At 37.9% G+C, this 24,196-nt stretch overlaps 3 protein-coding genes and 1 long non-coding RNA gene across 5 annotated transcripts in view; 2 read left to right on the top strand and 2 right to left on the bottom strand.

Moving 5' to 3' along the window:
• kif5c (kinesin family member 5C) lies at positions 1-10,040 on the top strand (the record flags this gene model as incomplete). Its single annotated transcript, XM_015029899.1, has 25 exons — positions 1-163; positions 326-399; positions 467-571; positions 654-702; positions 780-835; positions 1,424-1,511; positions 1,693-1,817; positions 1,906-2,010; positions 2,542-2,690; positions 2,843-2,991; positions 3,970-4,139; positions 4,216-4,284; positions 4,356-4,562; positions 4,736-4,882; positions 4,966-5,154; positions 5,854-5,971; positions 6,049-6,125; positions 7,116-7,225; positions 7,332-7,433; positions 7,822-7,882; positions 7,980-8,051; positions 8,420-8,524; positions 8,992-9,208; positions 9,295-9,470; positions 9,633-10,040. Coding segments are annotated over 24 exons (2,865 nt in total), but the record flags the coding sequence as incomplete, so codon positions are not given.
• The window catches only part of arhgap15 (Rho GTPase activating protein 15), a 21,336-nt gene continuing 6,798 nt past the window's right edge, over positions 9,659-24,196 (bottom strand). Inside the window, exons 1-13 of one of the 2 annotated variants that reach the window (XM_015029907.1) lie at positions 16,247-16,338; positions 15,814-15,988; positions 15,670-15,741; positions 15,143-15,283; positions 14,907-14,996; positions 14,724-14,822; positions 14,485-14,620; positions 13,167-13,301; positions 12,759-12,857; positions 12,516-12,593; positions 12,247-12,381; positions 11,946-12,051; positions 11,202-11,782 (exon numbers count right to left, since the gene is read on the bottom strand). In XM_015029907.1, the coding sequence (XP_014885393.1) occupies positions 11,599-11,782; positions 11,946-12,051; positions 12,247-12,381; positions 12,516-12,593; positions 12,759-12,857; positions 13,167-13,301; positions 14,485-14,620; positions 14,724-14,822; positions 14,907-14,996; positions 15,143-15,283; positions 15,670-15,741; positions 15,814-15,903 (1,365 nt within the window). In that variant the 5' untranslated portion in view covers positions 15,904-15,988; positions 16,247-16,338 and the 3' untranslated portion in view covers positions 11,202-11,598. Of the gene's footprint in view, positions 11,783-11,945; positions 12,052-12,246; positions 12,382-12,515; positions 12,594-12,758; positions 12,858-13,166; positions 13,302-14,484; positions 14,621-14,723; positions 14,823-14,906; positions 14,997-15,142; positions 15,284-15,669; positions 15,742-15,813; positions 15,989-16,246; positions 16,339-24,196 lie in introns of those variants that run through there. The other variant, XM_015029906.1, reaches the window with a different exon arrangement.
• On the top strand, positions 18,234-19,153 carry LOC106945904 (uncharacterized). Its single transcript, XR_001424651.1, has 3 exons — positions 18,234-18,323; positions 18,481-18,552; positions 19,006-19,153. It is a non-coding gene; the product is annotated as an uncharacterized LOC106945904 (long non-coding RNA).
• The window catches only part of LOC106945900 (lactase-phlorizin hydrolase-like), a 5,049-nt gene continuing 3,478 nt past the window's right edge, over positions 22,626-24,196 (bottom strand). Inside the window, exons 7-10 of the mRNA XM_015029905.1 lie at positions 24,044-24,150; positions 23,757-23,888; positions 23,400-23,623; positions 22,626-23,224 (exon numbers count right to left, since the gene is read on the bottom strand). Coding sequence (XP_014885391.1) covers positions 22,872-23,224; positions 23,400-23,623; positions 23,757-23,888; positions 24,044-24,150 — 816 coding nt within the window. The 3' untranslated portion in view covers positions 22,626-22,871. The remainder of the gene's footprint in view (positions 23,225-23,399; positions 23,624-23,756; positions 23,889-24,043; positions 24,151-24,196) is intronic.

A 24,196-nucleotide genomic window follows, 5' to 3' on the forward strand; every position in this document is an offset into this window, starting at 1 on the left:
ACAGTTTTTCTGTTTCCTGTGTGTCAGCGTAAGTTTGATGTCTTTTATTTTGACAAAGTGCTTCCTGCGTTTCAGGGGAAGCCGTATGTGTTCGACAGAGTTTTTCCTCCGAGCACTGAACAGATTCAGGTGTATGACACCTGTGCTAAGCAGATCGTCAAAGGTGAGGCTGGTCCCGACCCATATATAGACATTATGATGGTAAATATTATCAACATTTCTTTTGTTTTAAAGGGAAACTAGATAATACAATATAGTATTTTATTCTATTGTTTGATTTTTGTGGCATTAAATTAATAGTTTGTATCTTTACTTGGCGTTTCAGACGTGTTGGGAGGATACAATGGAACCATCTTCGCTTACGGTCAGACGTCGTCAGGAAAGACTCACACCATGGAGGTCAGTGTGTTGTGTGAGTAACACACAGTTTGTTTGTCTTTGTAAACATTATTTTTTGTTTTTTTAGGGGAACCTGCACGACCCCCATATGATGGGGATCATCCCCAGGATCTCCAGAGACATCTTTGACCACATCTACTCCATGGACGAGAACCTGGAGTTCCACATCAAGGTGATCCAGCTCACGTGAAAACACCTTAGAATAATAAAACCCAGCACACTTTGTGTTTCCAAACGTGTTCATATGTTTGCAGGTCTCCTACTTTGAGATTTATCTGGATAAAATCCGAGACTTGCTGGACGGTGAGACATTTCAGATGTTTCATTTTTTAAGGTCAAAGAACTCGTGAACATTTTCTGACCAAAGTTTCATGTTTCAGTGTCAAAAACCAACCTGGCTGTTCATGAGGATAAAAACAGGGTTCCCTATGTGAAGGTACCTCAGTCCCATGTCTCTCTATGCTTGTTCAGTTTTTTTCTAATCACTTCAAAGCTTGCAAACTGAGGTCTGTAGAGTCCTCGCTGACACTATTTGGTTTCTAAAGAGTCTTGGATTATTTCAGGGACATCGCATTGGGGTTAATTTCCTGACATACCAAAAACTTGCATCTGTCTCAAATGTTTACTTTTTAAAAAATAATCTTTCAATAGAAGAATGAACTTATATTTTTAGGAATGACTTTCAAACCTTTCCAGATTGATTCTATTGTAATTGTGTGTATCTTTACCTTTCAGTATTGTGTTAACCCACAACTGTCTGGTCTAGACCAGCTGACCACCAAAATGTCTGCTTACACAAATGTTATCACACTGATGATGATGATGATGATGATGATGATGATGATGATGATGATGCATTTTCTCACTTACTTAAAAAGAAGCAAGGGGTTGCATAGTAGCTGAAACTTTTTCCTGTGACTGTATGTTAGTTTGCAAATTTGTACAACTGCATATATGGTTAAATATTGTTAAATTGCAGATAATAGAGTTGCATGTGTTTAAAGTTTTCCATGCTCTCTGCCAGGGTTGCACTGAGCGTTTTGTGTCGAGTCCTGAGGAGGTGATGGACGTGATCGATGAAGGAAAAGCTAACAGACACGTCGCTGTGACTAGTGAGTATTTCACTGCATATTACTGAAGCATTGTTATCACTGCTCCATCACTGCAAATACAAGCTTTCTTAGAGTCAGAACAGAAAGCTGGTGTTTCTGTCTCTCCAGTATTTAAACTCTGAGCTGTTCCTGTTGTATTTCCAGCTGACATTTCTGTTCTTCACCTGTCTTCCTCCTGCAGACATGAATGAGCACAGTTCTCGCAGCCACAGCATTTTCCTGATCAACATCAAGCAGGAGAACGTGGAGACGGAGATGAAACTGTCTGGGAAGCTTTATCTGGTCGACCTGGCAGGCAGCGAGAAGGTCCGACTTCTTCAATGTTTCAGAATTCAAATGTTTGTGTGTGTTTTTTCTACATTTCCCTTCCTGACATTTTGATGCTTTTGTTCAGGTCAGTAAAACTGGAGCTGAAGGTTCTGTGTTGGATGAAGCGAAGAACATCAACAAGTCTCTGTCTGCTCTTGGGAACGTCATCGCAGCACTGAGTGAAGGAACGGTGAGAAAAAAGAATCACATTATGTAGGTCAGAGAATTATACAGGCCAGGTAAACGGAGAGAGAAACAGGCAGACTGATTTACATCCTGCTGTATGAGGAAAAGAGTTAGCAAAAACCAAAAGTAGGCGACACAGAGGTTAGGACAGTAACATTTGAAAAGGGGAAAGAAAACTGTAAACATTAATACCTTAATGATTTGGTTGCCTTCCTGTCTCTTCATTGTGATTGATCCTCACAATAAAGGTACAGTTCACTTAGTTTGTTACCACTTAAGCATGACTTTCAATGTCAGGGTTAGTTCAGACAGATCCCTCAAAAAAAAAAAAAAGCTTGGTTATGTTGAACCTGCTTCATACTATAAGAGTTAGTGTTACAGACTTTAAAACAGATTTATCCTCCAGTTCTTGATCATAATTGAGGTCACAGCAACAAAAAAAAGATTCTAGATGTTTCTGGCATAAACATGACAGAAAGGAACCAGATAATAAACCTTCATGGATCACATCAGTGTATTATGTGTCTAAATGTAGAAAACCCACGTCCCGTACCGAGACAGCAAGATGACCAGGATTCTGCAGGACTCTCTGGGAGGAAACTGTCGGACCACCATCATCATCTGCTGCTCTCCGTCTGTTTACAACGAGGCTGAGAGCAAGTCCACCCTCATGTTCGGTCAGAGGTAAAGTCCACAGGTTCCCACTTTAGTGTTCTGGACAAACAGTCTGTTAGCAGCTCTGAAGGATCAGTTTGAGATCTGAGCAGCAGGTAAATCCTAAACCTGCAGGTAAATGTTCCTCTGAGTTAAATCTGCTGTGTGGTTTCATGTTTCAGAGCTAAAACCATAAAGAACACAGTTTCTGTCAACCTTGAGCTGACTGCCGAGGAGTGGAAGAAAAAGTACGAGAAGGAGAAAGAAAAGAACAGAAGTCTGAGCATCATGATCCAGAAACTGGAGAACGAGCTGAAGCGCTGGAGGAAAGGTGAGGAAAATTTAACCAAGTTACTGCTGATAATTACTCTGAGTTAAAATCATGTTGCAATGAGGTTTGAAGACGTAAACATTGGCGGCTAATATTGGTTATAAATGTTTCTGTGAATTAGAGATCATTTACCTTTGCCTCCACAGATGCTGAAAGAAGAGGTTTAGAATCATTTGACAAGATTGAATGTTTTTATTAGTGTATTTGAATGTAAAATCTGTAACACGTTCATCAACATGAGTGACTGAGATTAAATGTTTACAAGCAAAGCAAAAATACGGAGTTGACAAAAATTATGAGCTATCAAACAGTTGAAACTAGAAACTGCACAAAAAACTGGGAAAATAAAAATGTTAAGAAACTTTGTATTATGAATCTTCACTTATTGTGGAAGATATTCCAAAAAAACTACCACATCTCCAATGAGAGGTAATCTGTGTTGAGTTTTTATCCAGCCCTGCTTCCCGCAGTGGAAACATGTCTGGGAAATGTTCCTGCAGTGGAAACGCCTGTTAAAGTCATTGCTGCACTGCGTTAGGACGCCACCTGGTGGCTTTCTCTATTCATTTCAATTTAAAAGTATTAAAATGGATTACCATTATAGAATTATGCATTTTTTTTAGTATTTAAGATCAAGACTATCAACGTCAATTCAAGTGTCAGAGCTGAAAATGCTAATCTTAGAAACTCTGTTTTTATACTAACTGTGATAAAAGAAAAACTTTATTCACAGTTAAATGATCCTTCTTAGCTTCTTCAGAGCTAAGAAGGAAAATATTTCTTTTCTTAATAACAAACTATATTCAGTGACTCAGTTGACATTTTAAATTAGCTTAAATTTTTTTTCCACATGTTGATATTTCTTTTATTTTTTAGTTCAGATAAAAGCTAAAACCATCATTATTTTTGGTGCCCTGTCTCCCCCTCAGTAAACCCCAAGCTGCTGGTGGATTTCTGACTCTTTCTGATTCTCTCCAGGTGAGTCTGTACCTGTGGAGGAGCAGCTGAGCAACAGAAGCAAGAAGATCAGCACCGAGGCGCCAGCGGTGATCGAGAGCTTAGCCCCGCCCACCGTGCCTCTGTCCGAGGAGGAGAAGGGGCAGTACGAGACGCTCATCACCAACCTCTACCAGCAGCTGGACGACAAGGTGAGTCTCACCTGCACCTGCAGCAGGATGATGATGATGAAGACGGAAACCATAAAACTGCTGACTCGTGTTTCAGGACGATGAGATCAACCTGCACAGTCAGACGTCTGAGAAGCTCAAGCAGCAGCTGATAGAGCAGGATGAGGTGAGTTCCCATGATGCCCCTGTTCTGCTATCGTTCTCCTCCGCACCCCTGCTGACGCTCTGCTCCCACAGCTGCTGCTGTCCAGGAGCCAGGACTACGAGCGTCTGCAGGAGGAGCTGAGCCGGCTGCAGAGGGACAGCGATTCAGCCAAAGAGGAGGTGAAGGAGGTGCTGCAGGCGCTGGAGGAGCTGGCCGTCAACTATGACCACAAGAGCCAGGAGGTGGAGAGCAAGACGCGCTGCAACGAGCAGCTGAACGAGGAGCTGGCTCACAAAACGGTGAGTCCACAAACCGAAGCCTTGTGTTGGCTGGTTGTTGTCAATGAGCTCCAAGTCATTCAGGCTGAAATTCCTAAAACTTCTCATGTAATATTTGCACTTCAAAGCTTTAAGCAGCCCAGTAGGTTGCTGTGAGATGTTGGCTGTTGTTCCATGATGTTCTGTGGTTGCAGGCGGGTCTGGAGGCCGTTCAGAGGGAGTTGTCCACCATGCAGGAGCTCAGCACTCACCACAAGAAGAGATCTGCAGAGATCCTCAACCTGCTGATCAGAGACCTCAGTGAGATCGGCAGCGTCCTCGGAACCACAGAGCTCAAAGCTGTGAGACCCTCCTGCTGCTCTGCAGGCAGACATCCAGTTTACAGCTGGCTGACTGCTTCCTGCATGTTTTAATGTTTTCTCAGATGGCTGAGATGAGCGGCGTGATGGAGGAGGAGTTCACCACGGCTCGTCTCTACATCAGCAAGATGAAGTCTGAGGTCAAGTCTCTGGTGAACCGCAGCAAGCAGCTGGAGGTCAGCCTGACGGAGAACACCGGCAAGATGGAGGTCAATGAGAAGGAGCTGAGCGCCTGCCAGCTGCTCGTCTCTCAGGTAACACACACCTGGTTGTATTGTGTTAATTGTTATAACTTTAGACATCATTATTGCTATTTCACCTTATTTTGTAACTTATAATGAATGTATTTAGCTGTAAGAGACAACAGAATGTAACTATGGGAGAGCATCACTATTTGTTGTTAAAAATAAATAAAAACTAAGTTAAGACTAAAACAGAGCAGCAGAAGGTGATGCTCTCTCTCTCTCTCTTGCAGCCTGAGGGAACCACAGAACTCGCTGTTTCCTTTTAAGTAGCATCTTATTTCTCTGTGGTTCCTCTGACTTTACTTGCAACATCTCTGTTACTTTAAATAGTTCAATGTGAATCATCCAATTCCAGTCAACAATCGATTTCTTAGTGCATCTTTAATTATTCCCCATCAGGACAAAGCTGCTTTTCCTGGCATGTTAATAAAAAAAAAAAGTGTGGACTTTTTAAATAAATTATTTCTCAGAACAAACTTTAACTTTTGAGGAAGTGAAAATTTGATGTGGAATCAGCAGAGCTACAGCAGGAACTCCAACTGTGTGAATAAGTAATGCATGATGGAGAGATGTTTGCTTATGAATCATTTCACAAGTGTGTGTGACCGGAAAACAGCAAAGTGTCGCTGCCCTGGCAGACCACCCTGCCAGGGTTGGTGTTTGTTGTTTTTCAGGTTGCTGTTGTTTACATTGTTGTTGTTTTTGCAGCTTCAGGCCAAGTTGGAATCCCTGTCTGCCGACCTGCAGAGGATGGAGCAGAAGAAGAGGCAGCTGGAGGAGAGTCAGGATGCTCTGATGGAGGAGGTTGCTAAGCTACACGCTCAGGGTCAGGGTCATCACCATGGCTACAGGAGGTCCTGCTCTGTGACTGGACAAGAGAAAAACTGTTGTGTGTGTTTTCAGGTCAGATGCATGAGCTGACGGTGATGGACAAAGAGAAAGAACACATGAGCAGATTAAAGGATGCTGTGGAGATGAAGGTAAAGACTCTGAGATCGTTGAAGTTTCCTCAGAACAAGAGATGATCGAACAGATAAACGGCTTCATTCAGTCTGTCGCCTCTCTTCAAAAACTCAGTTTGATCTCAGTTATCAATATTTTCACTTTAATTAGTCAGTGATTGTGTTTCTTAGTTGTATTCATCATTGACACAAATTTCCAGCTGGTTTCCTTGAACATTTAATAGAGACACCAGGGCCAATTTCTGATTATAAGAGTGAGAGTTTTCTCTCACTTTCTTTTGTAAAAAATAAATTACAAATATCAAATTTTCAAAAAGTTGCTTTTATTTTAATCATCCCTTCTGTGAGTTGTTAAACGGAGTATTAAGGCCAGGCTATGACAAGTTTTGTTTATCTAAGAGAAATTAATCATTATATTAATAGAATAAAGATGCAAATTTACCAGAAACAACTTATTAAAATTATGAGTAGTTTTCTGAAGAAAAAGTTTTGATTCTGATGTGATCAGTTTGCATGGCTGTAACATCTTGCTGTTTATGATAATCTGAAGTTGATGTGTTAAAATATTCAGTGTTTCTATTAGGCATTAAGTGTTATCTGTAAATCTTTTACCAAGATATAATGTCACAAGATGCTCATCGTTCCTCATTTTGATTTTTTATAATTTTCTGTGTTAGAGTTCTCATAAAATTATTATTTCATTCTCCTAATGTTATCATTTTTTTCTAGTAATTAAAAAAAAGTCTGGTCCTAATATTCCACTGCATAATTTGCCTAAATTCAAAATCCAAATTAACAGAAGTTGTAAAACACTGTTGTTTTACAACACAAACAACATGGTGGGTCCTAAGTTCACTCTGAACTATGGAAACACAAGACAAAAATCCAAATTTTCCAAAAATAAAGTTTTCAAATTCCAAAAAATTAATCATTGGATAAGACTGATTATTATCCACCCCTTTGTGACACGTTTAACCAGGAAACCTGCTGCTGCTTTGTGCTCTGCAGAGAACGTTGGAGGAACAGATGGAGAACCACAGGGAGGTTCATCAGAAGCAGCTGAGCCGACTCCGCGATGAGATCGAGCAGAAGCAGAGAGACAACGACCTGCTCAAAGAGTACCGACTGTTTTCACCATTATTACTTATCAGTTCAACCAAATTATAACTCCTGAGTGATAAAGTTTCATTTTGTATAACAGGAGGTTCTGTGTTTATCTCTCAGTGTGAATCAGGCTCTGCAGCTGGAGAACAGAAAACTTCAGTCTGACTTTGACAAACTCAGAGCCGAGGACCAAAACAAGGAGCAAAGACTCCAGAAACTGCAGTAAGTTTGTCCCTCTTTGCTTCCTGTAACAGGAGTTTGTTTGGTATCCTGTGAGTTGAGAGTTACCGTTTGTTTACTTCCATCTGCTTGTATTCAGGTACATGGAGGGAGAAATCTAACTTAAATTTTGTTTGTAATGTAAGATGTTTTATTGAAATTGTCATGCTGTATGTTGGTTTTTGGGTCACCGTTCTATTTTACTAATGTGTTTATATGTAAACTGTTTTCAGCTAAATATTTAGTTCCACCTTATGTGAACTAAGTGGGATTAAAAACAACAGACAGTTTCTCTTTTCTTAAATTCTCTATAAAATTGGACATAAATCTTTTCTCTCTGTTTCGTGAAGCCATTCAGTGTTCACTCTGCAGTCTTCTGATTTCATTTCAGGTTTCTGAATGAGAAGAGAGAACAAGCCAAGGAGGATCTGAAAGGCTTGGAGGAAACTGTGGTATGAATTTTATTAGTCCACATTAATTTATTTGCATTTTTAGTTGACACATGTTGAGGATCAGAGATCTGAAAATGACTCTGTTGTTGTTTCACAGACCAAAGAGCTGCAGACTCTGACCAACCTTCGGATCCAGTTCATACAAGACATCACGTCTCGAGTCAAGAACGTAAGAAAAACACAGCAGGTTCTGACCAAGCTCAGGTTCTGACTGTTTAACAGAAATCATTGTGAATCTGTAAACGCTATTACAGATAGATCAGTTGTTTCGTATTTATGCTATTTAAAACATAAAACTTATTCCACACTTGTTTTTCACATTAACTATTTAATGAACCTCCAGGTGATTTATTTTCAGACGCTTCTTTTGAACTGACCTCTAACAATTAAACATTTCTTACTTAAGTATCCATCTTTGATAACAAAAGTAGTTTCAGGACACTTTAGAAAGATCAAGACCATTCCAGTAGTAATTCCAGTCGGATGCGACTCAGAATATTAATGTTTGTTGGATTTAACTCATCGTCTGTTGAACAGAGCTCAGAGAACGACAACGACGAGGCCGGCGGCAGTTTGGCTCAGAGGCAGAGGATCATCTTCTTAGAGAACAACCTGGAGCAGCTCAGCAAAGTCCACAAACAGGTGAGGTATCACCGCACAGCGGTCATCTGTTCTATGTTTGTTTATTTGTCTGTATTGAACGATTTCAATAATTATCAGTGGATAGCTTCAAATTAAAAATCCTATTCTACGGTAGCGCTGGTAGACTGAAACACTGCATTAAAAATAAACACTATTATTATCTAAGGAGATTCATTTTTAAAAGTTTCAATAAAGCTAATGCAAAGTTTCCTTAATAATGTGTTAAATGCATAAATAAAATAAATACACTTTCTTAATGAGCAAGACATCAATGTGCAAAACCGATCCCCAGGATTGTTTTTGGATTCAAATATGTTTTAGTGTAAGAATTCATTTTTTCTTGTAAAGTTCCTTTATAAATATAGTGAATTGAATTAAAGCTCTAGATCTGTGATGAAGAGTCGCGCCTGTTTCATCAGTTTCATAACAAACTGCAGCAGATTAAATTTAAGTCTGCGTCTTCCCAGCTGGTGCGGGATAACGCAGACCTGCGCTGCGAGCTGCCCAAGCTGGACCGGCGGCTGCGGGCCACCGCAGAGCGAGTCAGAGTGCTGGAAACGGCCCTGAAGAACGCCAAGGAGTCGGCTCTGAGGGACCGCAAACGGTACCAGCAGGAGGTGGACCGGATCAAAGAGGCCGTCCGGTCCAAGAACGTCTCCAGGAGGGGGCACTCTGCTCAGATTGGTGAGAACCGCAGCCTGCAGAAAACTGAATCTGTAATCTGAAGAGTGTGATCTCAACTGAGTCACATGGTTCCTGCCTCCATGCAGCCAAGCCAATCAGAGCCGGGCACCAGTACCACCACTCGTCCTCCTCCCCATCCATTAAACCCACCGTCAGAGGAGGGGGCGTGGCCTCCAGTCCTCGCCATCACTCCTCCCGACATCAAGCAGCTCAACAGCAACAACAGCTTCAGTTCCCACAGTGAAACCACCAGGGACTCCAGGTCAGTAACAGTTTGACCCAATCAGGACTGATGGCTTGGCTTTCAGTCAGGTCTAATAAATGAATATGAAGAAAAATGAGGAATTAGTTGGACTGTAATTACTCCATTCAATATTATTTTTTCCCCTTTTATTTAAAAATGTATGACTTTCTGTCTTTACAGGTAACAGCTGACTCTGGATCAGTTTTTTTGTTTGTTTCTGAAGATCTTTTCTCAACTCTCCTGTCGTCACCACTCTGCCTTTACAGGAAACACTCATTTCCTCAACTTTCCTCTTTAACAGCCAATAATATCTTGATTTGTTTTCTTCTGTCAGAAAAACAAAGCTGTTTGTTTTACTTCCTGTGACTCTGATCCATTCATTGAATTCAATTTGTCTTTCTGCAGTATTAAAACCTGAACTTTAGAAGACAGTAGCCTGAGGCTTCTGCTGCTGTTTTTTCTTAAGTATAACCCAAATAATGCACATTGATGCATCAACGTGCTATATTAGAAGCATCATCTTTAATCATCTTTGAACTGTTAGACACTTTCCTGACAAAATTGAGAAAACAGAGTATTTTCACCTCAGGATTGATTTTTTGTATTTCTCCTGATTGAAAAACAATATTAGAAATGACATTTTTGGGATTTTTGAAGCAGTCTTTATCTTCCAACAACTAATAATAATAATAGTAGTAGTAGTAATAATAATAAAATAAAATAATTAAATAATAATAATGCTTTTAAATTGCAATATAATTAAAATAAACACTGCCTAGTCATCTGATTTTGATTTTATTTACACTATATAAACCTTTTCGGAAAAAAATTACCTCAAATAATTTCATCTATTTGCACATCATTGCTTTATGAGTTTGCAGTGCTATAATAATTGTTTTTCAATCATTTTTGCTGCCCTGTCTTGAGTTTCAGTTGTTCTTTTCATGAATGTTTAAACTTACTAGTCCAAGTGTTGGCCTTTTTCAACATTTTATATTTTATTACTGGACATTTTGATACTTTTTTATATTAATTTTTAATTTCATTGTTATTGCTGGAGAATTCCTCAGCTGCTCCTGACAGTTTCTACAAACATTACGTTTCCTTCAGAGAGAATACAGTAAACGAATTTCACCAAAACGCATCATGAGCTGGATAGTGTCCGTTAGACCTGTGGTGTGTTTATGTCTGTGGGATTCAGATGTTATGGAAGTGTTGTGCTGTATTTGCTATTTCTGGTATTTGTAGTCACAGTCACTGATTTTCAATGATTGTATTTATTTTACTGTATTTATTTCACTACCATAATTGAACTATGTCTATTCTACTGTAATTATTTTTGTGTAATTATTGAACATTTCTGCATCATGGCATTATTTTAAAGTATTTTTTTACTGGATTTAGATTACTATTTATTTCCCTGTAATGTTTAATCATTTAATGTTTGCAATATTTATTTCCACCTACATATTGTACTGTATTTTCAATTATTTTCTACATTTGTATTTTACTTGCTATATTTATTTTACTTAATTTATTTTAAACTAATAGCTGATATTTCTATTATAGATGTCAAATCATTATTTTTCCTCCGGTGTTTAAAGCACAATCTTCTGGCCTCCTCAATGACAAAAATAAAGTGTTACTGATATCAAATATGTTGCCTCTAAATATTATTTTTCGCATAAAAACCCTTTAGAGACACAAGTTTCTCTTCAAATCACATTTTTTAAATTTGATAGATGTGTTGAGTCCAAAAACAAACACAAGTTGTGATATTTATTATTTTTCATCATACAGCAGGGCTGAAAGGACAGTAACATATTATATACAACTATCTGTTTAATAAATTCAAACATTGTTTTTAAAATAAATGTGTTTTTTTTTTACCTAAATTCAGTTCAAATGAAAATAAGCAGCAGTCACATTTATCTTGTAATGTCAAAATAGTTGAATATTTACAGATTTATTTGATCAACTTCAAAAGTTTGTGTTTTTAAAACAAACTATTAGATGAATTTTGATCTAATGATGTAATACATTTAATCCTTTATACACTCCAGGCCCCAAACACTGCATCAGCTGAATGATATTCTGGTGATGAGTGAATCTGAGTCCATCAGTCTCATCTGACTTCCTGCCCGTCTCACATCCTGCCCAGGTCAAAGATCTCTCGGCTCTCGATTAGGATGAACTCCACGATCTGGTTCTGGTAAACCATGTTGACCGCCATGTTTCCTGCATCCAGCTCAGGCCACATCAGTGTTGGTCCAAACACAATACCGATTCCCTGAGTGGACATCAGATTCTTCCTTGAAAAAGCCAGAACTCTGAAAAACGCAGAAGAAACATGAAGTCAGAGGGAGCATCGGCCAATAACTAGAAACAACATGAAAGTTGTTTCTAGTTTTGTAATTACAAACAAATGGACATTTTAGTTGTTCATTATGTGTCTGGTGAGTAGAATAATATTTTTTTTCCCAGCATATTTACTTTTGCAGGTGGCTGAAGAGCAGCTTCATGGTGTCATGGTTGGGCTTCGGCAGCTGATGGATCAGTTTCTTCACAGCCTGAGTTTTCTGTTTGGTTTCTTTAATCTCTGTTGAGAAACAACATCAGTGTCAGTTTACATCCATTTGAACGTCTTCATCATCAAAGCATTTTATTTATTCATGTCTTAATATTTTTAATTTCAACTGCAAGAATTTTTCCCCATTGTTTAGCTAAAATCGTCCAGACAGACATAATAACCCAAAGAGAGAAAAAATCTGATTATTTTTCAGGGTTTACTCACTGACTGCGTCCACAAATTGCTGGAAGAACGTGAAGGGGAACAGCGGCTCCGGCAGCTCACGGAAAAACATCTTCAGAGCTCCTGTGATGACGTGGACGTCCTCCCACTGGTTGTGGTCCAGGTCCAGCTCTTCCTCTGGGACAGAACAGATAAAAAGGCTCTGGTTTCTCAATCTGAGGTTTAATCTTTAGTTTAAGCCACAACATTATAATTAGAGAAAAGCAGATTTTCAATTTTGATAAAATGACATGCATTTCCGTCAAGCACACCTTGGTCAACAATGAAGCGAAGTTTCTGGATTGTGGCCAGATTTCCACTGACCCTGTAGATCCCGTCTGCGTCTAAACCTGAAAACATTAAACATTCATGGACAATTAAATGATGTGTCAGCAGATTAAGACACTCTGTCATTCTAGGTCAGCTGATTTAGATTATTAAGATCTGACTGATGAATCAACTCTGTGTAAAGGGCAGAGTTAGGCAGAAAAGAAAACATCTTCCGCTGAACGTACCTCGTTTCTCAACAGCTTCTAAACAAATCCTTACAAATTTAGGAATTGTGGTTCCTTCACGATCGCAGAGTGTCAGCAGGTGGCAACCAAATACTCGGTCTGAGATTTAAAGGAGAAAATGTTCAGGTTAAAATTTCTACATTCTGTTTAGACTTCATCTGACAGGCAACAATAAAACAGTTTATTGGTTTAGCACAGCTTTTCACGGCTTCTGTTTAACTGCATTTCAAATGCAAAAAAACATACCAATCTTATCCATCCATCCATTCATACTACATGCTTATCTGTGCAGAGCCACAAGATACACTCTAAGTTTATTATGTGGATGTTTTAATTGCTCATTACAAGCATTAAAACGTGGGTTGATTTTTTTTTTTATAGAAATCTTTTTTTTTTATATGCAACAACCTTTGATGAGGCCTTTCTCCTGCAATGTCTTCATGGACGGACGTCTGATGATGAACTTCTTCAGTCTGTTCTTCACTCCATTCTTGTCTGCACTGTCTGAGGCGCTGTGTTTCAGCTTCGAGCCTCCAAACATGTCTGGAAAACAATTAAATATTCAATAATAAGATCATATTCTGTTTATGCAGCTGAAATGAATCAAATCAGAGGAAACTCACTCAAGAAATGAGTTTCAGGACATGGAAAGGTTAAAGTTCAACTGGAAAACTGAGCTGGAGTTTAAATTTCTTTGTCATTTGGTGCACGTTGTAATGCATCACTACTAAAGATATGCCACTGTAGTTTTACTAACTACAGTAGCATATAGTCTTAAATGGATCAGAACAAATAACTGTTTTAATGAATAGAATAGAATCTTCATTTTCATTGTAACAATGAAATATGATCAAATTTGGGTGCATTTCTCCAGATAAAAACATTTCACTTAAGAAAGACTGCAAATAATTACTTATATTGCACTTATCACATGATAAAAAGTTAGCTGAAAACTACAATAGACATAAAAAATAAATATTAAAAATGATGTTAGCGCTCCTAAACAAGCAGAATTAGGTAAGGTATGCATTACTCTTGAGAAAAAAATAGTAATTCAAAAAAGTGAATATAAAACCATCAAGAAATTGATTGTAATGTCATGTGATATAACTTTGTTTTTTTAAATTAATAAAGTCAAAAGTAAACAAAAATACATTTAGCCACATGGGGGGAAAAAAATCTCACTTTCTCTCAAAATTAAGCTTTTGAAAACCATACCGACACCAAGTAATGTCTGTTTGAACATTGCAGACTACTTCTTTTGAAGTAGGCACAGTTAGCAGACAGGAACTAAACACTTGTGAAGAAGAAGAAGTATCACATTATCATGAACTGCATGGGCGGATGTAGGTATGGTTACAGAGAATGCTATTTCTGTCACTTCAAGAAGGGTCCACTGTGGGTAGAGTAGGCACAAGTTGCAGAGTAGTGTTACTGTAAGATAATATCACTCATGTAGAGGTAAAAAGTAGAGTCACTTACGTAAATGCAGCTTATTATTACCTACCTCAATAATATAAAGGTATAACAAGGTATTTGCATTCAGAAAAATTTGCAGTAACAATTTAATAATTTTACCACACTGTCTCCCTGTTGCTTTTTCCAGTTTGTGTCTCTGTTCATAAACACTGTTGTATCTTATAATTACAACGTGTTTGTAAATCTTGACTGAATCTGATTATAATTTAATGCTAATTTTAAGCATATAAATGAGTTTTAAACTTACTGATGGAGCGTCTGTGAACTGGGTTTCTTTGCTTCATGCTGGGTGAGACGGATCCATGTCCAGGTAAGGAGCTGTGCCTGGACAGCAACTCTGAGCTGTTGGACCTCCGCAGAGCAAAGCCTCTGCCGTCTCTCGTCTAAATCAAAAGAAAAGAAAATCACAGTGAGATGTCACTCCAATTTTTATGTACCTAAAGGAAAACTAATTCACTAGACTAGGTGTTTGATGTGGTTTCTTACTGATGAGTCGACAGTTTTTCTGATGGCTTCATGCCATCTGCTGGCAGTGGGGAAGCTGTCAGCCTGGATGAGGTATTCACTTCCTGTGTTAGTTGTGATCTGGAACAAACAGAAAAGTTACAATTCAGTTTTAAAGATCCACAAGCTGCCCGTTACATGAGGCGATGGCTCAGAGGTGGCTACCTGGAAGACATTTTTCTTGCTTGACTTCTCCGCTGCCCACTCAATGACGGCGCCACAAAGCTGAACCACATCAGTTTTACCTCCTGGTTTCTAAACACGGGGATCGTTGGACACAACATGAGTGATTAATGCACTTCCTGCTGCCAATAGAGAAACAGACTGGCACTAAAGAACTAAGCAGGTCAAGTTTCTGAGGTTGACTCTGGTGTCATGGTTGAGTTTAGACAGTTCCTTACCACACCAGTTTCCTGTTTGTCTTTATACAGCAGCAGTTCATCTGTGGTCAGCACAGTCCACATCGAAGTCCAGTTCTTCCTCTGCTTCTTACCGTTGTCTGAGATCTTAGCGACGTTCAGGTGTTCACCTTTCAGGTCCACCTGGGAACAATCAGGTGTGCAGGGCCATGAAGACAACACTAACAACAGATGTCCACACAAACTGAGTCGAAACCCGACACAATGGGTCTGTATAAGAACGACACATTTACTGTGATTGTATGACCAAGATTTGTCAAGATATAATCCCAATAAAATACAGAGATCTGTTTCTAACAAAATGTGAGAATATCTGCGCATCGTATTGCACAAGATTTAATGCCATACATTTTTTAGTATTAGGTAAAATAAAACCTAATACTTAATGTTATATGTCTTGGAAAATATAACAGAAAAGTGCTAAATGTTATGAAAGGGTGTCTTATCTAAATTCATTTTAAACCTTTTGACAAAGGCAGCTTATTAAAGGAGTGAAGTTTTATACACACCAGTGGTTCAAATGCTGTTGCTACTGAAAGAACCACACCGTGCTGGGATTGATTCCTGCGATGTCGAGACAGCTGAAGAAGAAAAACATGATTTAAAACCAAAGAAAGATGGTGCATAAGTTTGGTGCTGTTTGGTCTACACACAGGTTTCTGAGGAAGGTCAGAGTCCTGCAGGACCATGGACTTGGACTGGCTCAGACGGTCTCCGGGGCTCTGGGAGCTTTTTATCCTCATCTGAACGGCTCCCTGTGCTGCAGCGCTCTGCTGAGGAGTCTGAATAAGCGGCACTTGTTTAACAACATTCTGAAGGTTTGTGATTCTGAGGAGAAAAGAAGACAGGAGGTCAAGTAAAACATCTGCTAAAAATGTCTCTACTTCAGCTCACAGTGACAATATCTTCCACTTTGCATATATCCTAAAATCAGGTTTAATCAAGCAAGTGTATTTGTATAGCACATTTCAGCAACAAGGCAGTTCAAAGTGCTTTCCATGATAAAATCACAAAATCAAAGAGTCACAAAGAAATTATACAGTCAGCAATTTGAATACCATCATCAAAAACACCAATACGCATTACATGGTCAATGTTGCATTAATTTTGGATCAAAGGCAACTCTAAGCAGGTGGGTTTTTAGTCATGATTTAAAAATCTCAAAGTTTTGGCTCTTTTGCAGTTTTCTGGAAGTTTGTGGTGCATCGAAGCTGAATGCTGCTTTACGATGCAACCATGATGTGTCAAAGTTTGGACATTGCTACAAGTTCCTGTTTGACTTTGAAAATCATCCAGTTGCGCGTTAGTGAATGTATTTGTTGTTGCTTTTTGTTTCCTGCCTGCCCTGCACACCTGACTGTAATGAACCAACTCGCTCTGTTGTAAAAACCCTTCCAGTTTTGTCCTCTGTAAGGATCTCTCTCCTCTCATTACCTTAGGTAGGCTCTGTTTCTTTGCCTTCTGTTATTTAGTTGTTCGCTCCTGTGTCGTTCAGCACCGTCAATCTAATTCTGGATGTGCAATTAAAATGACCTGAATTACAAATCTATCCCAGGTTTTTGTTTCACAATTTACCCTGTGTTTTCACGGAGCTTGTTGGAAACATACCACTGTTTCTGGAAATGCTCCTTATGAACATCAGACATTTAAATGATGTTCCCAACTTTTCTGGATGTTTGTATCTCACTGAACATGCATCGTCATTCTCACTACACACTGTGACTTGTATGGTTAACAGTTGTTGGAAACAGATAATGGCAAAACCCACTCACTCTTACCAGGTTTTAGAAATGTTATATTGTTATAATAATACTGTACTTCAAAGATGTGTAACTTTATTTTTTTAAAAGGCACATACAGCTACAAAACATTCTGTGTGAATGTTTGCCAAGGTGCTAGGCTAACATTAGCTATCTGCCTCTCTGTTTTCGTATGACTTGTTGATAATTTGGGTCATAACATCGTGTACAGACTAAACTTACACAAAGATTTTTTTCTCCTTCCTCAAAAACTAATCTCTTTACTTTTAATGTCCTAATTCTTAGTGACTATAATTTGGCATCATGTTGCTCTGTGTTCAGGTTTCTCCCACATTAGTGCGGTTATAAGCTTCATCTTATAGTGTCACATAGACAGGCCACATGAGCTTTTACTTCTCTTTCACCATGAAGAACAACATGGTCACACTGATAAGAACACTGGAGAAACTTGCTGTCTCAGAACTGACACAACAAGGAAATACCGAAATGTTTAAAGACTATAATTCAGACTAATCATGAAGTTTGGTCGGTATTTAATGTTTTTGACCTTAAAGTTCCTTTAGGTCTGTCTGAGTTAAAGCTTGAGGGGGAGACTGTTTTACGTTCCTGTTTTCAGCTTTGATTGCTTCACTTCACTTGCACAACACTAGTCCTTTAGTCAAAAAAAAAAAAACTGCTGCCAACTGAGAACATTGAAAGTGTAAAATCCAAAGTACTTCACATTTCCCGCAAAATTTCTACATACTTTATACTTTAAGATTTAATGGCCAAGAAAGTAAAGTGTAACTGTGCGCCATCTAAATACTTTTATAAATGGAGTTGTTAAAGATTTTTCACTGATTTAGACAGAACAAGATATATCTGTGTCTTATTCTATGTGTTTATAGGAGGAAGGGGCTTAGATTCTGGTAATAAACTGAAATCTGAACTAATCTTAATGTTGAAAGCTTGACCTGAAACACTTTCTTTGGCCATGAAAAAGGCTAATCACTCATGAGAAATGACCCCAGACAGCAATTCAAACGGCCCCTGACCGACAGGGAGTCCTCCCACAAATTTTATTTTTTTTTTCTTATAGAAATATAAAAAAAAAGGGGGCCCCGACAATTTCAAAATTAGTCAAATAATGTTTTTTAAATTGTTTTATGAGTAAAAATTAAATGTTTCCATTCCCAGACCAAAAAGCACACATCCATATTTGCACTGAACCCCCCTGGATCTACATGAAATGGTTCGTTCCTGCGTAGCGCACTTGATGACGGCGTTCAGCAGCAGTCAGTAGGAGACAAAAATGTAAGTTTCTATGCTGCCAAGAAAAATAATAGTCAGGTTTACAAAAAGAAAGTGATATAGAGAGAAAAGACAAGAGTGGCAATTTATAGCCCAGTTTTTCTTTAAGAAAGGTGAATAGACTGTGCGAGATTGTCAACCATTTAGCATAGTTAGCTTAGCTACATACTACTGTTTACCTCCATTTCACTAGCATGTAAAGAATGAAGGGAAGAATTTAACATGTTCATATATTTAACTTGTCCCTGTACCTTTTATCACACTTAACAGCAGATGAGTCAGTCAGCAGCAGCTCTAGCCCCGATACCATCATAACCTCTCCCCCCTGTCCCAGTGAAAAAGGTGAGCAACACTGTATTCAACAACAAGCAAGTTAGCATCATTCCAGGGAATCTTTGTGGATTTTTCCTGTCTCTCTACTCTTTTTACAGTTACACAACGAAAACAAGTTATGTATTACTCACAGAAATTCAAACGATCTTTATAAAATCTTCCATTAACACACTTAGCAGTGAGTGAATGAGGTTGAGTGACACTAGTGCTAAGACTGTCCTCCTGGTTCTGATTGGTTGTTTTGGTCAGAACGGTGCATTTCTTTAGACAGCAGGCAGCTCAGGGAGCAGCTGGAGGAGATTGGTCTTTTCACAGATTATCTGTTTTATAGCAAACTGTCCTGACATGGTGACAGCTTTAACAAATATGGAAAAATTATATACTGCAGCTCGAACAAAATGCAACAACATTGCATTTTTTGAGAAGTGTGGATTGCATGATTGCTTCATGTATGTTTTGCAGATTGCCTGTGACTGTTTCTGTTGGGGAGAGACATTTTAATAAGGTAATATAACTACTAAAACAAATAAATCTTTAAGCAACCTATTTGCATGCAGTATGTGGACTGTTGCATGTAAAATTCACTAGCAGTGAATATTGTGCTACTATCAGTAAAGGACCAAAGAAAGCAAGGCAATTGCAAGCCTTTAAAATTGTGATGCTTTTGATGGGTCAGATAGTCTCAAGAAATTATAATAGCATCTGCGAAGGGGTGGCTCACTTTTATTTTTTGCCATGAGGCCCAAGATTCCTGGTGGCGCCCCTGTTCTGAGCTATAATTCTTGCTCTGTGGTAGAAGTATCACTTGTGGCCTTTCTTTAGGAGTACTCTCAAATATACTTGAACCTCTAAAAATATACACATTTTTGGGTATGCATTTTATAGAGTAGTACATCAACGCCCTGGTTAAAATATTTCATTTTAACCAGGACGTGTGGCCGTAGAGGCCGTAGTGAAAGCATGAATCAGCCCGTATGTCACCTATCAGAAACCTGCCTTTATTTAGCAGTTGGCACCGCATACTTCTACTTCATGCAAGCGGCGTCTCCTGTGTTGCATTTCCAAATATGTATCTGGTTTCAGTGTTACCAAAACCATTGACTTTCACTTGCTCACTTGAACTTCAAGCTTTTAAAGACTGCTTGTTACAAAAGGCTAAAGTTTGTGTTGCAAACAGGGAGAGTACATTTTATAAATCTTTTTTTTTTTTTTTTACTTACTAGAATCAGAACTATCTGCATGGGAGCCATTTGCATATTTTCTGGTTTAGTGGACATTATTGATATAGCAAATGCATTTCCTCCTGCTGGTTAACAGGTGTAAGTCCATTACACATTTCACAAAACATTCTGATGAAATGGCATATACACTGTTCATATGCTCATCTTTAATTATTCTGAAAAATGTTTTCCACATAAAGTAACATAAAAGATTTATTTTATGAGTACTGATTATATTTTTCATTAAAATAAAGATTAATAATCTGTCCAAATTGTTTATTGGCTTTCATAATTTCTTTAAGGTGTTTGTTAAAAAAAAAGAAGAAAAATGTTAACAATAAGTTAAAAAAAAAAAAAAAAAAATAAAAATATAAAAATATATAAAAATATATATAAATATATATATANTAAGAATAATCGATAGATTACTCGATTACTAAAATATTCGTTTACAACAGCCCTAATAGACCCTAGAATTGGTGCCAAGATAATGCAATTTAATAATCTCTATGATAAACTTAATAAAAAAGGTAGGTATATTGCCCACATCAAACAGATCAGTGCCTTATCCTGAAGCCAAGCCTGTTGGAAAGATTTGGCAGTGAGCACCTGCTTGTTGGCACAAACAAGCGGACTTTCCTCTCAGTATCTCATTCCTTGACCACTGTGGCTCATGAACATGCTCCCTTGTCCTTCTCCAAATTAAGCACTTGACTGAAATTTTCTACAATGCATATTGTGAAGCCACCAATTCTGGGAGAATATTGTTTGGACAGATGAGACAAAACTGGAACTTTTTGGCACCTCTATGTTCGTAGATGCAAAATTGAAGCGGAACAAGAAATGAAAACTCCCCCTACTGTGAAACATGGAGGAGGCTCATGTTTGAGGCTCCTTTGCTGCGTCTGGCGTAGGGTGTCTTGAGTCTGTCCAGTGTTTGATAAAATCGCATGACTATCATAGCATTCTGGAAAGACATATGCTGCCTAGTGTCAGAAACTGATCTGTCACGTCTTCCAAAAGAACAAAAACCCAAAGCACACAGTTGTGAATGCCTAACCAAAATATTAGGCTATTTTGAACTGGTTTTGTATGAACTCTGTTTTAAATCCTATTGAACATTTTTGAAAGGAGCTGCAACATGCTGTCTGGAGAAGGCTCCATTAAAAATGGACACAATTGGAGCAGTTTGGCCATTAAGAGTGGGTCAAAATACCTGCGGAAAGGTTGCACAACAAAATATTAAGTTACAGGCACTGTCAGCTTTATTCAAGCCTGTTCCACTTGTTTCTTAAAATGAGTTTGTTGACCATAATTCAATCATAGTACCTGATTTTTATTCATTAATTTCAAATTTGTTTTATTTATTATTACCTTTGTAAGTTTCATGTTATATCAATGACATGTGGGCATTTCATTAACAGAAGGGTACCACCCTTTTTGTCTGTGTGTGTATCATTGGCAAAATTTAGTAGCTAGTGATGTCACACAGCTACATTAACAGGTTCTTTAGATTTTATAGCTGACAAGACTTTGACCTAACCTTTGACTGCTTTCTCCTACATGTTTTTACCTTATTCCCGTATTTGCTAAAGCGTTTAATTCTTATGTTTTAATGTTTTAAAACATTAGTGTTTTAAATATATATATATATATCTTAAAATGATACTGCGCAGAACCCTCAAGCTCCCAGGTCTCTGGTAGAGGACCCGAGCTCAGAGGATGAGAGAGAGATCACCTGCGGAGGGTGAAAAGGGAATTTTTTTTTTTTATTTATTTTTTATATAGAGTATTAATTTAGCTCATGAGCTGTTCACAAATAAAAGAGGCACAAGAGAGAATCAAGTATGAAGATCAGAAGGTGACTTATGGATATAGAGCAGTAAAAAAAGAAAATGCACAAACTCAGAGGTTCTTTCAAAATAAATAAAAAATAAATATAATTGGAAGAAATGGATTAGTACAAAACAGTTTGGTTAATTTAAATATTTTTATTTATTAGAAGCTTGATAAGCAACACAAATCTGATATTGGTTGGTTGTTATGTTGTGCTTTGTCAATTTTGTCTAACAAAGATTCACAAAATTGTTCTAAATGTTACAATAAGTTATTATGACAGTAACTTTAACAGTTGTCTTTTTATTTGACAGTAAAATTTTCACACACAAAGAAAGCTTATAAGCTAACATTGTTTTACTTTTATATTACTTTTACCTACACGACACAAAAACATCAACAATGCAGTTAGTAGAATGAATCTGAAGTTTTACACAGGATTGAAATGGATTACACCATTAATTTACTTAAGTTAGCTTAATATTTTTCACACCAAAAAATATCATTATGAAGAGGTAGAAAATTGTTTGAACAGCACAAACAGCAGGGCAAATGAAAACCTGGTCCAGTAATCTCAGATGGTGAACCTCATCTCCAGAAAGCTCCTTGCAAGCGATAAGCTCTTCTCCGCATATGATTATTAAGCAATATAATTATTATGTGATTATTATATAGAATAATTATGTTTATTATTTTAAATATAGAACTATATCAGTGTTGAACTGTGGCTTCTCTCATGAAGATGAAGTTTTTAGCAGAATTTACTCCTTTAAATTTAAACTTTGATTTCACATGTTTCTATGTTTGCGTTAGCTGTTATCACAATTTTCCGTCCAACTCTATATTTTCAGTTTTCTTGGATTTTTTGGAGCGCCTCCTAAATAAAAAGAAGCCAACAGTCAAACAAACTAATGCGGTCTCTACAATCAGAAAAGCAAATGTTGTGTTAAATCCAGTCTCGGCTTCTTTGATGGAGAGCCTCATACCAAGGACGTTCAGACTGTTGATTACGGTGATTGGTTCTTTAGTTACTGCAGGAAAAGATAAATACATATTTTAATTAATAACCTTCAACAGACCTTTAACAGTGAAATATTTCTAAACTTTGCAACGTTGCATTCTGAAACAAATACAGAGGCTTCCAGATAATCTAGCTTGTGCTAGTAAATTTTCCCAAACCTATTGTTGGGGTTATTTTGATCAGTAAAGTTGATATCAATCACATGTCCAACTTTGCATTTTTATTTAAGAGCATTTTGATCTGATCTGGAATCAGATCACCTTACCTTCAGGTTTAGGAGTTGTGGTAGATTCAGTGGTAGATTCAGTGGTAGATGTAGTGGTAGATTCAGTGGTAGATGTAGTGGTAGGAGCAGAGGTAGGGATAGCTGTAGGGGTAGAGTTCCAACACTCATGAGGTCCAGTTGTTGGGTCGGGAAACCCGTTGCAGCTGATGATGGAGGAGTAAAAGGACACAGAAGCTTTGGGGGTTCGAGGGAGATCAGGGTCTGAGCGATTGACATAGAAAAGTCCAAATCTCTCTGTATAGCCAACAGCCCATTCCAGGTTGTCCAGCAGAGACCAAGCAGTGTAGCCAATGACATTCACGTCATCAAGCAAATAAGCTGCAGAAAAAAGAAACTTTTATAATACACAAAAACTAGAAATTGATATTTATTTATGCAAGTTTGAATATTTGATGAAGGCCTTAACAGATTTTATTCAGACCATAGATTTGCTTTCTTCTTAGACAGAAGTATCTTAGATGTCCTTAGATATTCCATGAAGTTGTTTTAATACCTTTCAGCACTTGGTTGATGTACTTTTCATAGAAGTATTTCCTGTGAACGTCATTGAGATCAACTGGTCCGTTTTCAGAGACACCGTTCTCAGTGATGATTATTGGAGGATTTCCGAACTCATGCTTAATAAATTTCAGCAATCTTCGGAGACCAAATGGGGTCATTGTCAGCCAGTGTGAACCTGACTCCAACCAGGTACGATCTCTAAGAAGTACCACGCCCCTGAAACAGGAATTAGTCCAGGATTTAGCTTATTAAAAAATCCTGGACACTTTTAACAACAATTTTAGAAAATTTTGATAAAAGTATATGAAGTCATTATTTAATTGTAAAGCTGGCTTTTAAAATGCATTACCTGTCTGCCTCAAAGTGCTGAATTTCCCCAAAGTCTACAGGGAATGCCAAGACACTGCAGTAATGGTTTAATCCAAAATAATCATATGTGCCATTAATTCTCTTAATTTCGTCAGGAGTAAACTCAGGAAGCCTTGGAAAAATGAAAAATGTAAGAAGTTGTATGACAGAAAACATCAGTGTATGTAGTCAGGGTAAAACAAACTTAAGAAGAACCTGCATAGAGATTCCTTTGGACAAACTTTATGGTTTGTCCACAGCATTGAAAAATAGAACCCAAGTTTTTACCTGGATTTTGTCAAACCACCTGCAAGACTTTGCTCTAGAACAGATCTCTTCATTAGAGGGCTGTAGTCACCATTAAAAATGGGATGCGCATACCAGCCAAGATAAAACTGTGGATAGGGTTTGACACACAAAAATCATCAAAAACATTACTTC

Source organism: Poecilia latipinna, unplaced genomic scaffold, assembly GCF_001443285.1.
Source record: "Poecilia latipinna isolate Pla-1442-1.1 unplaced genomic scaffold, P_latipinna-1.0 Scaffold167, whole genome shotgun sequence".
In the NCBI taxonomy this organism is placed as follows: domain Eukaryota; kingdom Metazoa; phylum Chordata; class Actinopteri; order Cyprinodontiformes; family Poeciliidae; genus Poecilia; species Poecilia latipinna.